General features: G+C 47.4%; 1 protein-coding gene and 1 long non-coding RNA gene across 3 annotated transcripts; both read right to left on the bottom strand.

The window, feature by feature from the left end:
* Positions 1-2,770: 2,770 nt before the first annotated feature.
* LOC120654449 lies at positions 2,771-5,798 on the bottom strand. The gene is made up of 4 exons (XM_039931986.1): positions 5,741-5,798; positions 5,491-5,648; positions 5,181-5,360; positions 2,771-3,005 (listed from the first exon to the last, which is right to left on the bottom strand). The coding sequence occupies exons 2-4, from the start codon at positions 5,623-5,625 to the stop codon at positions 2,976-2,978; spliced, it is 345 nt and encodes a 114-aa protein (XP_039787920.1). The 5' UTR covers positions 5,626-5,648; positions 5,741-5,798; the 3' UTR covers positions 2,771-2,975.
* Positions 5,799-5,807: 9 nt separating this feature from the next.
* Positions 5,808-12,118, bottom strand: LOC120654450. 2 transcript variants are annotated; one of them, XR_005667062.1, is made up of 4 exons: positions 12,011-12,118; positions 11,822-11,885; positions 11,516-11,712; positions 5,808-5,993 (listed from the first exon to the last, which is right to left on the bottom strand). It is a non-coding gene; the product is annotated as an uncharacterized LOC120654450 (long non-coding RNA). The 2 variants fall into 2 exon arrangements; XR_005667063.1 differs by having other exon boundaries at positions 5,808-5,989.
* Positions 12,119-14,454: the final 2,336 nt, after the last annotated feature.

Below are 14,454 nucleotides of genomic sequence, written 5' to 3'. Positions count from 1 at the left end.
CAGATCAAAAGAATGTTAGCCTAGCTTCGGTTTGGGACGGCAGAACCCTAATGATCTCCTTTAGGAGAAGAGTGGATGATAGGCTGATCAGAATGTGGGAAGAACTTGTCTCTCTAGTAGAAACAGTTAGTTTTGAAACTGACTGTGATGCCATCATTTGGACCTTCCAAGGCAATGGCCAGTTCTCTGTACAATCCATGTACAAAACAATTAGTTTCAGAGGTGTTAGACTAGTCTATACCCCGGCTGTTTGGCATCTGAATGTCCCACCTAGAATTCATATTTTCCTTTGGCTGATAGCCAACAACAAAACACTAACCAGATCTAATCTTGCTAAGAGACAGGAAGTGGACAACATTAGCTGTCTATTCTGTGCTGAAAATGAAACTGTGCACCATTTATTCTTTGAATGTTGTGTTTCCGCAGTTATATGGTGTCACCTCTCTAATATCTTTGGTAAAAACCTAGGCTCTGACTTTGAAGCAGTAGCTAGGTGGTGGATTAGCAATAAAAAGAACGCTATCTTGAATACTTGTTGCGCTGCATTGATGTGGTGCATTTGGACAACTTGTAATGATCTTTGTTTTTAGGGAAATTTGTCCACGGGACACTCTGAAAGCATGATTTTGTGTAGAGCACACCGCCAAACTCGAATTTGTTCCCAGCACACCGTGAAAGAGTCATTTAGTCTACCACACACTACATCCAATAAACTACTCATTTTCAACTGAGAGATCAGATAAAAAGACAGTTTTGCCCTTTGCCCTCTTCCTCCTCGCTTCTCCCTCCCGCACCTCTCTCTCTCCATGGCCGCGCCCTCCTGCTTCCTCTGCCGCCCCCTCTCTGCTTCGGCCGGCGGGCCGCCCCGGCCCCTTCCCGCGCGGCGCGGCCGGCGAGCCCGCGGCTGACGGCTTGGCGGGGGCGGCCCGCACCTCTCTCTCTCCATGGCCGCGCCCTCCTGCTCCTCCCGCCCGGCATGGCCGTCGTCCTCCCCCATTCCATGGCCGGCACGTCCCTCATCCTTCCTCCCTCGTCGCGGATTCAGCTCCATCCAACACCCTCCCTTCCATGGCCGGCGCGCCTCCTCTCTCCTCCCTCATGGCCCCAACCCCTCCCTTCCATGGCCGGTGGCACCTCCGTCCCTCCCTCCTCCTCCCTCGCCGACGGGCACGCGGCACGGCGGTGGCGGATCGAGCCGCGCGCACGCCTGCGCGGCGTGGAGGCGGGCCTCGCGGCGACCGGGCTCGGCTTCGGCGACGCGCGCGCAGGCCATGGCCGCCCGCAGTTGGCCTCCCCCCGCCTTGTCCCCGATCAGAGCCGCGGCGGCGGGGCTCGAGCTGAGGTGCGCCGTCGCGGGGCGCTGCCGGCGTAGGCGGAGCGGCTGGCGGCGGAGTTCGGGGAGCGGCGGTGGCGGGACAGCGGCTCGGCTCGCCCCCTCCCCTATTGCTCCCTCCTCTCGCGCCCCCCATGGTGGCGTCGGTGGTAGAGGCCGGCGCAACCTCGACGCGCGAGCGGGATCCGGCGGCGCTCCTGCGTCCTCCCTGGCAGCGGGATCCGACTCGCTTCCTCCTCCTCCCTCCGCCTCCCGCACTCGCGCGGGGCAGGGCCCCTACTCCGGCGGCGGCGGCCGCTGCGCGGGGTCTGGCCCCATACTCCGTCGCGTCGGCCCGAGACGGCCATGGCCGCCGTCTCCGTCGAGCACGGGCCCGGAGCAGAGGGTGGCCGCCGGCAAGGGGAGCAGAGGGAGGCCGCCCGTGCACTTGGGGCGGGGCCGCTCCGCCGCGCTGTGCTCGGGCCGCCGCCGGGGAAGGAGCGGGTCCGCACCTCCATGGGAGAGGGAGGGAGGAGGGCGCGGCGGATCTAGCCGCCGGCGCCATTGACCCGTCATGGCCGCCGCCCCTTGGCTCGGCGGAGGGGGAGGAGCGACGCCGGAGAGGGAGGGAGGAGGATGGCGCCGCTGCGGCCGGCCTCACCGCAGAGCTGTGCGCGGCGAGGGAGGAGGGAGGAGGGGAGAGGAAGAGGATGGCAGGTGGGCCCGGGGGCAAAATGGTCTATTTACATCTTCATTCAGCTGAAAATGATTATTATAATTGCTATGATGTGTTGCAGACCAAATCAAGCATTCACGGTGTGTTAGAAACAATATTGAATTTTGTGGTGTGTTACACACAAAACTACACTTTCATAGTGTCCTGCAGACAAATTTCCCTTGTTTTTAGGGGGTTGCATGGAGAAACGAGAAAGTCATAATGATAAAACTTATCAGAACATTGAAGCGCTGGCGAGTGGTGAAGCGCTGGCGAGTGGTGTGCAAGAATGCAGACTTGCAGGAGTTCGATCGTGTGGTGGAGGACCTTACAACCAGTCTACACCAACCATTACTCATCGCCTGGGGTGGTCCGACTGCAGCTTCCTCAAGCTCCCAGACGGTGCTACAATCAAGTTTGGCACCCTCAACTGGGCAAGTGATTCGGAGTGAAACAACTACACCGGCAACTCCAATTGGGACGTCGTCTGAGCACATACAAGCAACTATTCTACTTAGTTCTGATGCCGCTGCCGATGGCAGTTCCTTTTTCTGTCCAGAACCTGTAATGCTTAATGTTTGAACTTACTGTACGCCTGTGATCCGTACCTTTTGGGCTTTGTTTCTCTGAAATAAAGCGGGAACATCCTTTTCTCTAAAAAAAAAGGTCGATGATCGATGAATCTATTGATTTGGGCCAACAAGTGATTCATGCCGTGCCAGCTGGGATTCTGGGAACAGCCCCCCAAAGCTCATATTGGTCGTACGATTTGATTGCCAAGTTAACACAGCATTACTAGCACGCAAGTGTACATAACTCCCAAGTAAACGGTACTAATTTAAATTAATAAACTACACGACCGACCATACAGTGGGCCTAATGTCCCAGGTAAATGGAACTTCAAATCCAGGGGCCCCAATGCTTCCTTGTTTCATCTAGACTGACTCTCTAGTCATCTGCCATTGCATCATCAAGCATCTGCAGTATAAAGAATAGCATGGATCAATTACGCAAGTTTTACAAACGGCTAACACAGTGGTAAAAATAAGGTGCCATTAACATTCAAATTACAATTAGAACGGTTGGAAAATGCATGCCATGCCATTAAAATGTGACAAACACACTGTTATTTTACAAATATACTAGGAAACAAAATAGCAGAGCCAAGTGTAACGAACATGGCACCATTCATGCCATTTCGAGTGATTTTGGTGATCGTATGACAACGCAATCAATGGGACTAATGGTTTTGTTGAGTGAACATTTCTAGATCCCAGGGATGATGTACAAAGGCCATGCAAAGCAAAACACGAAGAAAGAACTCAAAAAAATGCTAAATTGGACGAGTTCTACTGAAATCAGTAGCACCGGAAGAACCGATGCCTATAGCATCGGTGCATCCGATGGTTGTCGGAACATCCGACGGCCTGGCTTTGGTGCAAGACTAAGCGCCTCTGGAGATCAAGTGAAGAAAGAATGAAGCACCAGTTGAACCGACGGTGTCAAGAGAAGCGTCGGTGCATTCAACGTACTATGTTCCAGAGACGTTGTCAAGTGTGCAGCAGCCAAGCTTTCAGCACCGGTTGAACCGGTGGTGCGTCAGAGCAAGGCATTGGTGCAATGACATCAGCAAGAGCAACAGCTATCTGCGGATCAAGTGTCACCGGAAGAACCGACACCTAAGCATCGGATCAACCGATGGTCCCTAAAGTTGCTGCAGCAGTGTTAGAGAGGCCGACGGCTACTTCAAAGCGCAGAGTGACCGGAAGAACCTGTGCCCTATGCATCGGAAGTTCCGATGCCTACGCAGAAAACTGGCCAACGGCTAGTAACGGCTCTCTTGAGTTGGTGGCCTATATATACGCCTCACCCCGGCTATTTTGAGTTTGCTGGAGTCCCAAGACATCACACACACCCACCCAAGAACACCTCCAAGCCATCCAAGAGCATAGAGTTCAAATCCTTAGTCCTTAGCACAAGCTTTGTAAGTGTTAGTGCAAGGTTAGCTCTTAAGTGAGTGATCAAGGAAGGTTTAGATCCTTGTGCTGTGGTTCTAGAGTGAACCATCCTTGTATCTTGGTGCGCCGACCATCCTTGGAGCTTTGGTGGCTCGCCAGTAAGTCAACGACCCTCCGGCTTGGTGTGGAGCGGCGTCGACGACTTTGTGCGGGGGACGGAGACCTCTCCTTCGTGGGCAATCTCCCTTAGTGAAGATCGGGATCAAGGTGACCGTGATTGTGTTCACGGAAGAGACTTGATTGCCGGAAAGCGATACTCTTAGTGAGTGCTTCAACAACGTGGACGTAGGGGCGCCTTTGTGGCAAACCGAACCACGAGATAAATCCTCATGTCGAGAGTTCGCTTTCTCTCATCCCTCCCTTTAAGCTTCCGTATTTCATATTACAACTTGTGTGCCTTTACTTTCTTAGTGTAGTATCTTGCTAGGATTGGCTATAGGTTGCAAAACTCTTTTGGGATGAGGGTTTCATACTAAGGTGAACCGTAGTTGCACATCTAGATAGCTTGTTTTAGTTTAAGTTTTGTGCAAACTAGTTGGAGGCATAGGTTAAGAATTTTAGAGTGCCTAATTCACCCCTCCCCCTCTTAGGCTAGAGCATCCGATCGCTCTCCCCAGGTAAGAAAAATAGAAAAAAGAAATATATGTTATTCATCCATCTTGACTTTACCCGCCGTCATATTGACTTAATCGAGTGAGGAGACAATGATACATGATCTTTTGGTCCTTGCAAACCAGAACAAGGATGAAGGACAAGTACAACAAACAGGTCAACAACACAAGGCCATAAATGAAGACAAAGACGACAAAAAAAAACATAGAGCACGAAGCACTGTGCTTGTGCTCTGTTGCATGTTTTGATTAATCAGAAAGACCTGCAGTTATGTGCATCTATCACTAAATAGGATTGTCAGCAATGATCGTTATTTAGAAGATGTGCAAAGCTCTAAGTATATATTTCTTTTGAAAAAGGGGTCGCAGTCAGCTAATCCTGATGCTATGTAGAATTTCATAACTAGATCACCTTGATTCCAAAACATGACTAGTACAGAATGCAGCAGCCAAAAGAAATTCTACAGGTTCTTATAAAAAAAAGAAATTCTACAGCTACAAAATTTATCACTCTTTCCACTAACCTTGGAAGAAGGAAAGGAAGATTCTTGCAGTATGCTGATCATAACATCCAAGGTTCTGCCTCGGATGAAGCGGCGGGCCACTTCAAGCTCGGGAGGGGGAGGCTCAGACATGTTGAAGGTGAGATGCTTGTTCTCTCTCTTCATCCAATCACACACGATTTTGGCCTCCTTTGCCATACCCTTGAATCAAAGCCATCCATTATTTTGAAGTTAGGCCCAATGAGTTGGTAATTTACAGACAAGAAATGGATAGATACTTGTTCAGATTCAGCGCATTTTGGCAGGAGGCACGATGCAGGCAAGCACATACCATCATTGCAGCAGCAGCAGCAACAGATTGACATCCCTTCAGGTTTACAAGGCCTAAGGCGCACATGCGGACCACGCTGCTCTGATGGATCATGTCAACAGTAGGCTTAGCACCACGCTTCAGCAGCTCAAGCATCAGTCAGCCTCCTTGGTGATACACTTGAAACCAATGTTTTGCATTAGTCAAAAGAACATAGAAACAATCAAACAAAATACTCTATTTGCTACCCAGAGAATCACTGCTGCTTTACCACGTGTATGTGGCAAGTTGGATAGAAGCAGTCCAAGCTATCCACATGGGCAACATGTGAAACATAAGCACGTAAGAGTACTTGGGTTCATGAATGGACTCTTTATGTCGTGCAATCACTCCTACACTGGACCAGTTGACAAAAGCTCACCGTTCAAGCCTTCAAGGGCAACATTTTCGTAACAAGAAGCAGATCAAGATATGCTGGATTGCTGGTTGACGGACCATTGCTACAAATGCTGCTTGCAAGCTTGCTAAAAGAGTCAGTGTTAATTAGACATCAAATGTGTGAAATAAGCAAGGATTTCAACTATGATAAAACAAAACTGCGAAGCCAAGGCTGGAAACCTTAAAAACATGCGATTTGTTTTACTACATGTCATATAGTGGGCTAGTTGTGACAATTCGCACCACTTTGTGCAGTTGCCAAAATTCAAACATGGCAATTTTTAAGATAATATGAAAGCGATTAGATAAATTGCCCTTTACTTGAGACAATTGAGAATGTCACAATGATAACATGAAAGCCATATATCCTTCCTCTCTCATCTTACCTATTTGTTAACCACACATTCTAGAGGATTACCACTTGCATTCCAGTGGGGCGATAACAGTACCCCCCCCCACCCCCAAAAAAAAAGAAGAAGAAGAAAAAAGAGTTGGGCCAAGCTGAGACATACCACAAAAGCAATGCCAGACGGAACAGAAAATTTGTCGCGTAAGATTTGTTAATATATAGAGAGAGTCTCTCTTTTCTATTTCTGGCCCATATAGGCCTCTTGGCCCATTTGGCCCATACATTGTATATGTATAACCCTAGTCAATGGAATGTAAAGTGTTCTGCTCATTGTTCTCCAACATGGTAACAGAGCCACAGCTTCTCCATGCCACCGCCACACTTCTTGCTCCCCCTGCCGGCGAGCTCGGGGCACTCCCCTGACGCCCCTATCTCTCAAGTCCTCTGCGCCAGGTGGGGCAGCGCTCCTCCCCTTCTCCTGCGCCGCTGCTTGAGGCGGCGCCTCTCCCCCTGACGCCGCCTCTTCCTGTGCTGGCGGCTCGCCGACGCCGCACGTTCCCTCCCCTCCTGCTGCTGCCATGGGATCTTCCCCCTCTCCTTCCAGTATACTTGCGCCAGTCTCTTTTGGTACCCCTGTCATGGATGTGAAGCACAATGGCTCCGATTACAGAGATTGAGCCTTCTCTCTCAGGATGCTGCTGCGATCTGTTGGTCTTTACCCCCATCTCACTGATAATCCACCAGTCCCTACAGCTACTGATGATAAAGAAGCCAAAGCTTGGCTCATTGATGACAGTCGTGTGATGGCAGCTATCTGCATGAATACTGATCTGAGCATTCGCTCCTGTCTTGAGGATCATAATACTGCAAAAGAGATGTGGGACTATCTGAAAGGTCACTATCAACAAAGTAGCTCAGCTCTTCGCTATTCACTTCGCCAAAATCTTCATCATCTCCAGTAGTAGGACATGTCAGTTGAAGAATATTACATTACCTTCACTAAGCTATCACGCCAACTTGACTCCATGGTACCCAAGTGTTCTTCCTCATGCACGACTTGTGCTCCATCTTGGACTGCCAGAGACCAGTATGATCAGCAAAATACTATGTTTGACTTTGTCATGGGACTGTGGTCTGAGTTCGAACATATTTGAGTTCAGCTTTTGGGGAGACCTACACTTCCTACACTGGCCGAGGCATTATCTGCTCTCATGGCCGAGGAGACGCGTTTTAAGATGATGTCTGCCCTTTCACCGATGTCTCAGCTTTCAGTGCTTGCTGCTCCCTCTATGTCTGATCAAGTTGCAGCAGCGGCCACCTCTCAAAAGACTCCTTGCAACCACTGTGGCAGGACCAATCATCCTGATGAGCAGTGTTTCAAGAAGTATCCTCACCTTCTGGTTCAAATGAGAAAGCGTGCTAGCTCCCATCGTGGAATACCTGCATCTTCATCGAGCACACATGTAGCAGCACCATCTCAGCTCCAAGTAGCAGCACCTCAGTTACCACAGGATTATGTGCCACAGCCATCAGCAACTAAGTACCAACTATTCCCACAACACCAACAGCCATCAGCACATCAGTTCCAGCAGCAGTCCAGCAACACAATCTCTGCTCCAGTCAGTGCCTGCATGTCAGCTAGCCCCTTGTCCTCTACATCACAGCCAGGTACTTCTTTTTGGGTGTTGGATTCGGGAGCTTCTTTTCATATGACTTCCAACTCCTCTCATTTGGATTCTTGTCAGCCTCTTTCTCATCATCGTTGTGTTCAGACTGCTGATGGTAACTTTTGCAGCGTTACTCATCAAGGCAATCTTGTCACTTCTAATTTTGATGTTTCTGGTGTCTCTCTTGTTCCTAAACTTTCCATGAATCTGATCTCTGTTGGCCAACTTGCTGATCTGAATTGTGCCATTGGGTTTGATGACACTTCGTGTTTTGTCCAGGATCGGCAAACCCGGGCTCTTCTTGGTACTGGCCACCTCCATAGGAGTTCATCTGGCCTCTACATCCTTGATCATCTTCGGTTGCTGTCTGTCGCGTCGCCATCATCTTCTTCTGCACCGACGTCATCAGCTTTTGTTGCGGCTACCTTTCCTCAATGGCATCATCGTTTAGGCCATCTGTGTGGATCACGTCTATCCACCTTAGTTAAACAGGGTGTTCTTGGTCATGTTCCTATTGACCATTCTTTTGAATGTACTGGTTGTAAACTTGGAAAATAGACTCAGCTTCCATATCCTTCTAGTAGCTCAAAAACTACTCAACCTTTTGCTCTTGTACACTCTGATATATGGGGTCCTGCTCCTTTTGTATCAAAAGGTGGCCACAAATACTATGTTATCTTTATTAATGATTATTCTCTCTATACCTGGATTTATTTCATGAAACATGTTCTCAACTACTATCCATCTATCAATCTTTTGCTCGGATGGTTCAAACTCAATTTTCTTCTTCTATTCGTATTTTTTCGTTCTGACTCAAGTGGGGAGTACCTTTCCATTGCTTTTCGTCAGTTTCTTTCTTCCGAAGGAACTTTGCCTCAGCTATCTTGTCCTGGTGCTCATGCCCAAAATGGCGCAGCTGAGCGTAAGCATCGCCATATTATTGAAACTGCACAAACTCTTCTTATTTCCTCTTTTGTGCCCTCTCATTTTTGGGCTGAAGCTGTCTCTACAGCTGTCTATCTCATTAACCTTCAGCCATCATTTCGTCTTCAGGGTAAGTGTCCTAGGGAAGTTTTACATGGATCCCCACCTGGCTATGCTCACCTTCGTGTGTTTGGTTCCACATGTTATGCTCTTTTACCTTCTCATGAATGCACGAAACTAACAGCTCAATCTGTTGAGTGTGTTTTCCTTGGTTACAGTGTTGAACATAAGGGTTATCGTTGTTATGATCCCTCAGCCCGTCGTATTCGCTTCTCTCGTGATGTCACTTTTCTTGAAAACAAATCATATTTTCACTCTTCCGCTCCTACAAAATTGCCATCTGTTGAGCCTCTTTCTTTCCTCTTTTTGCCACCTATTTCTGTTTCCTCACAAAATTCCTCAACTGACATGGTTCCATCTCTTCCTTCTGATTCCACTGAGATTACACATGTTCCAACAGCACCTCCTATTCAACCACCTCCATCTGTGTTATCCAGTCCGCCACCACAACCATCACCTCCATCTGTTACGCCTTTTCCTTTTCACTATTGCCGTCGTTCCCGTGTTCATTCTCCAATCTCCAGCCCTACCGTAGATGATCCACCACCTTCTTCACCACCTCATAACCTTAGGGATCGTTCTGCTCTTCATGCTCCCGATAGATATGGATTTCCCAATGTTGGGGCTGTTTGTGAGCCTTCTTCTTATCAGGAAGCTGTTAACATCCCAGTTTGGCAAGATGCCATGTCGGCTGAACTCCTTTCTTTACAACGCACGGGTACCTGGGAGGTTGTTCCGTTGCCTCATGGTGTCAATCCCATCACCTGCAAGTGGGTATACAAGGGTAAGACCAAAGCTGATGGCTCTATTGAGAGGTACAAAGCTCGCATAGTTGCTCAGGGTTTCCAACAGTCCTATGGTTGTGATTATGAGGAAACTTTTGCTGCTGTTGCTCATATGACTACGGTTCATACTCTCATTGCTGTGGCTGCCACTCGTTCATGGACCATCTCCCAAATGGATGTCAAGAATGCATTTCTTCATGGTGATTTGCACGAGGATGTTTACATGCATCCTCCACCGGGGGTTGAGCTTCCTTCTGGATATATTTGTCATCTTCGGCATGCTCTTTATGGTCTCAAGCAAGCACCACGCGCTTGGTTTGAGCGGTTCAGTTCAGTTGTCAGTGCTGCTGGTTTTACTCCTAGCGAACATGATCCTGCTCTATTTGTTCATACCTCTCCACATGGCCGCACTTTAATTCTACTTTATGTTGATGATATGTTGATCACTAGAGATGATCAGGAGTATATTACTTTTGTTAAAGAGCGCCTTTGTGACCAATTCATGATGTCTGATTTGGGCTCCCTAAGCTACTTTCTGGGCATTGAGATTGATTCAACTGCTGCTGGTTATTATCTCTCTCAGTCCAAATATATTCAAGACCTACTTTCTCGTTCTGGTCTCACAGATGCTCGGAGTGCCGCCACCCCTATGGAACTTAATCTTCACTTGAAGTCGTCGGATGGCTCTCCTCTTGCTGATCCGACAAGGTACCGCCATCTTGTTGGTAGTCTTGTCTACCTCACTGCTACCAGACCGGATATTGCCTATGCCGTTCACATTCTTGAGTCAATTTGTGAGTGCACCTACCACAATTCACTATGCTCATTTACTTTGGGTTCTGCGGTACCTGCGGGGGACAATATCCCGTCAACTCTTTTATGCCACCTCAAGTCAACCCATGCTTCATGCTTATTCTGATGCTACTTGGGCCAGTGATCATGCTGATCGTCGATCTGTTACTGGTTACTGTATTTTTCTTGGTGGTTCACCAATTGCATGGAAGTCCAAGCGCCAAACTGCAGTTTCTCGGTCTAGTGCTGAAGCTGAACTCAGAGCTCTTGCCACAACAACAGTAGAAATTATTTGGCTTCGTTGGCTGTTGGCTGATTTTGGGGTTAGTTGTGCTGATCCTACCAATCTCCGCTGTGACAACACTAGTGCTATTCAAATTGCCAACAATCCAGCCAAGCATGAGCTCACAAAGCATATTGGTGTTGATGCCTCCTTCGTACGATCTCATTGCCAACAATCAACTGTTGATCTTCAATACACGCCGTCTGAACTTCAGCTTGCTGATATCTTCACCAAGGCTCAGACTAGAGATCAACATCAGTTTCATATACTCAAACTAAGTGTGTCTGATTCACATACTTCTCAGCCACCTTAGTTTGAGGGGGGTGTTAATATATAGAGAGAGTCTCTCTTTTGAGTCTCTCTTTTCTATTTTTGGCCCATATAGGCCTCTTGGCCCATTTGGCTCATACATTGTATATGTATAACCCTAGTCAATGGAATGTAAAGTGTTCTGCTCATTGTTCTCCAACAAGATTGAGAGTGCACGCTCCTTGATATGGCAACTCTGAATGAAAGTGTTGACAGGTAAGATCTTATCCGGACCACTTATTACATGTTTCTCCCACTCGGACACGAGTTTGTCCTCCATCAAAATACACTATTTGAAAACTTGTCATTTGCAGTTGGTGTAAACTGTTTCAGCTAGACAATCGATGGTTTAGTAAAAAGAACCAGGAGGATTACTCACAGATTTGGTAACAGCTGGGTCAGCAGAATCCAGCAACCAATCAGGATTCAGATTGGCAGCCACTTCTGCAACGAACTTAGAAGCATTGCGATTATAATACTCCTCAAGGTAGTGGCTACAATCAGACGACACAACGGAAGTGCGGAGTAGCACCAACCTTTCCCATCCCCATGCTTTCTCCAGAAAATCTCCTGAAACTAAACAATACACAAAAATATATGTATATATATAATCATATTGCATGAGAAATATGAAGTATTAATAGTAACCATAACTGTGGTGATTAGCTCTGTAATCTTTTCTTACTCTTTTTATTAGCATATTTGATCTTTTCTGATCTTGAGAATCCAATACATCTGAAATGCTGCCCCTGCAGATAGTACAGTGCAATGATTTAATATCACAATGCATATCATCGAGAAATATCAAAATAATTCTCTTAGACCATATATAGCTGCATCAATAAAAGAAGAAAAGTGTATGGAACATCAGTACCATGTGATGTTTGCTGCTTCATCAGCAGCAATGCCATTCCCATCACCACTAGGATCATTTCTACTAACAAATTCTTCCTCATCAATCTTGTTCCCAGCAGGGTGAAAGTCATCGGGTGCTCTAGCCTAAGAGGGGGAGAGGGTGAATTAGGCACTAATAAAAACTTTGACATATGGCTCCAACTAGTTTGCACAAAACTTAAACTAAAATATGCTATCTAGATGTGCGACTAGGTTGTTCTAGTGTGAAACCCCTATCCCAAAAGAGTTTAGCAACCTATAACTTTTCCTATCAAGAAACTATTCTATGAAAGTAAAGGCATACAAATTGCTAGTATCAAATGTGGAAGCTTAATGAGCGGGATAGGAGATAGCAAACTCTTGACGCGGGTGTTTATCCCGTGGTTCGGTTAGCCACAAAGGCACACCTACATCCACGTTGTTGTAGTACTCACTAAGAGTATTGCTACTCGGCCACCAAGTCTCTTCCGTGAACACAATCACGGTCACCTTGGCCCCGGGTTCCACTAAGGAGCTTCTCCACAAAGGATGGGGGTCTCCACGTCCCTCGCACAAAGTGTCGTCGCCGCTCCACACCAAGTCGGAGGGTCGATGACGTTGCCGGCGAGCTTCAAAGCTCCAAGGTGCCGGTGCACCAAGCTCTTGTTTTGGTTCACTAGAAAACCACAGCACAAAGGCTCAAGGCCTTGCAATCACACTCACTAAGAGCTAACCTTTACACAACACTCTCAAAGTGTGCTAAGGGCTAAGGATATGATCTTGATGCTTTTGTATGGCTTGGAGATGTGCTTGGGTGTGTGGGATGTCCAGCAACTCCAGCAAACTTCAAATGGCCAGGGTGAGGCGTATAAATAGGCCATCAAGTCTTGTAGCCGTTGCTCCAACGGTCAGCAGAAAATCTGCGTATCATCGGATGAACCGATGCCTTTGGCTGGGGTAGCGTCGGTTCATCCGGTCACTCATAATCCGAAGTAGCCGTTGAACTCCTGATAACTGACACAGTGACCACCGGTTGAACCGATGCTTAGCCGTCAGTTAAACCGGTCACTCACAGCACTCAACTCTTCTACTGACGTCATTACACCGATGGTATGCACCGATGCTTCACCGGTTCAACCGGTGCTGAAGACTTGGCTCTTGCGCGACTTGCGTCGTTTCTAGAACACAGTACGCCCAATGCACCGATGCCCCTTTTTGAATCATCGGTTCATCCGGTGCCTATAAGCTGACTTGGCTTCGATTCCCTTCTGCACCAAAATACCATGGCGTCGGTTCTTCCGACAACCATCGGATGCACCGATGCTCATGCGTCGGTTCTTCCGGTGCTACTGACCGAAGAGCTTTTAGGGCGGAACCCCCGTAGGGGCGGCCCTTCGGGCCTAACTTGGCCTGTCTTCTCTTTGTCATCACTTGAATCTAAAAGCCTGAAAATGATCATCTTTAACAATCATATTAGTTCAAGTGTTGTGTGTGTCATCAATCGCCAAAACAATATATTGAAATATGGCATGAGATGCCATTTTCGCTACACAGGGAAAGAAGACTTTTTCAGCATGTCAATCATGAGATACAAGGTATGGGACCGTATTTTGCGGCTAGTCTCAAGCTCATTAGGTAAGTCATCATCAAAGATGTCAAGGAGCATGTTATTTTCATTCATCCACTTGCACATCATTTCAGCCTCCTTCGAGATACCCTTAAATTGAAGCCACCCATCACTTTGCAGTTAGTCCCCATATTAGTTAGTGATAAAAACAAAAGCAACAGATGGATGCATCAATGATATTAAGTGGGATTTTGTAGGCAGGCACATACCAACATGGCAGCGGAGGCAGCAACAGAATGGGACGAATTGCAGCTCATAAGGCTCAAAGCACACATGCGTATCTCGCTGCTCTGGTTGAGTAAGTAATCATACTCGTAACTAGCACCACGCCTCAGCAACTCACACGTCAGGTCAGCCTCCTTGGCAATACACTTGAAACCATTGTTTGCACTAGGTCAAAGATCGTAAAAAGTATAACAAAATATTCCATATAGCATCCAACTCAACAAGGCAAATTTGGGTGTAAAGGCACCAAGTTTGTCCTACCTTGGCTAGTCCTTTATAAGCTACCAAAAGATTACTCCAACTATTCTAATGAAATGCACCAAGTTGGATTGTAGCAGTCCAAGCTACAAACATGGATAACAAATGAAACAATAAGCACTGAAGACCCAGGCCACATCTACTATCTTTGTAGCTACTCCTACACAGTAGACTATAAACAGAAACTTCAGCGCTGTTCGACTAAAATAAAACCAAATGTCAGACAGATCCAGGCTCCAGGGTTTAAGCTGGAAACCTTAAAGCATACTGTGGTTATTGGTGATTACAATGTGCATCAGGTTGTAATTTGTACATCTTCCCAAATTATTAAGGCC

This window comes from Panicum virgatum, chromosome 1N (assembly GCF_016808335.1).
Source record: "Panicum virgatum strain AP13 chromosome 1N, P.virgatum_v5, whole genome shotgun sequence".
In the NCBI taxonomy this organism is placed as follows: Eukaryota; Viridiplantae; Streptophyta; class Magnoliopsida; order Poales; family Poaceae; genus Panicum; species Panicum virgatum.
Note: the sequence above shows the minus strand (reverse complement) of the source record. Positions and strands in the feature narration are given on the sequence as shown.

What these genes read in the sequence shown, in the direction of transcription:
- LOC120654449 (XM_039931986.1), bottom strand. Translation starts at nt 5,625, where the DNA reads ATGCTTGAGCTGCTGAAGCGTGGTGCTAAGCCTACTGTTGACATGATC. An exon ending in CTGCTGCTGCTGCAATGATG is followed by an intron (nt 5,361 to 5,490) that starts GTATGTGCTTGC and finishes CTTTGATTCAAG; the next exon opens with GGTATGGCAAAGGAGGCCAA. An exon ending in CTTCCTTTCCTTCTTCCAAG is followed by an intron (nt 3,006 to 5,180) that starts GTTAGTGGAAAG and finishes TTTATACTGCAG; the next exon opens with ATGCTTGATGATGCAATGGC.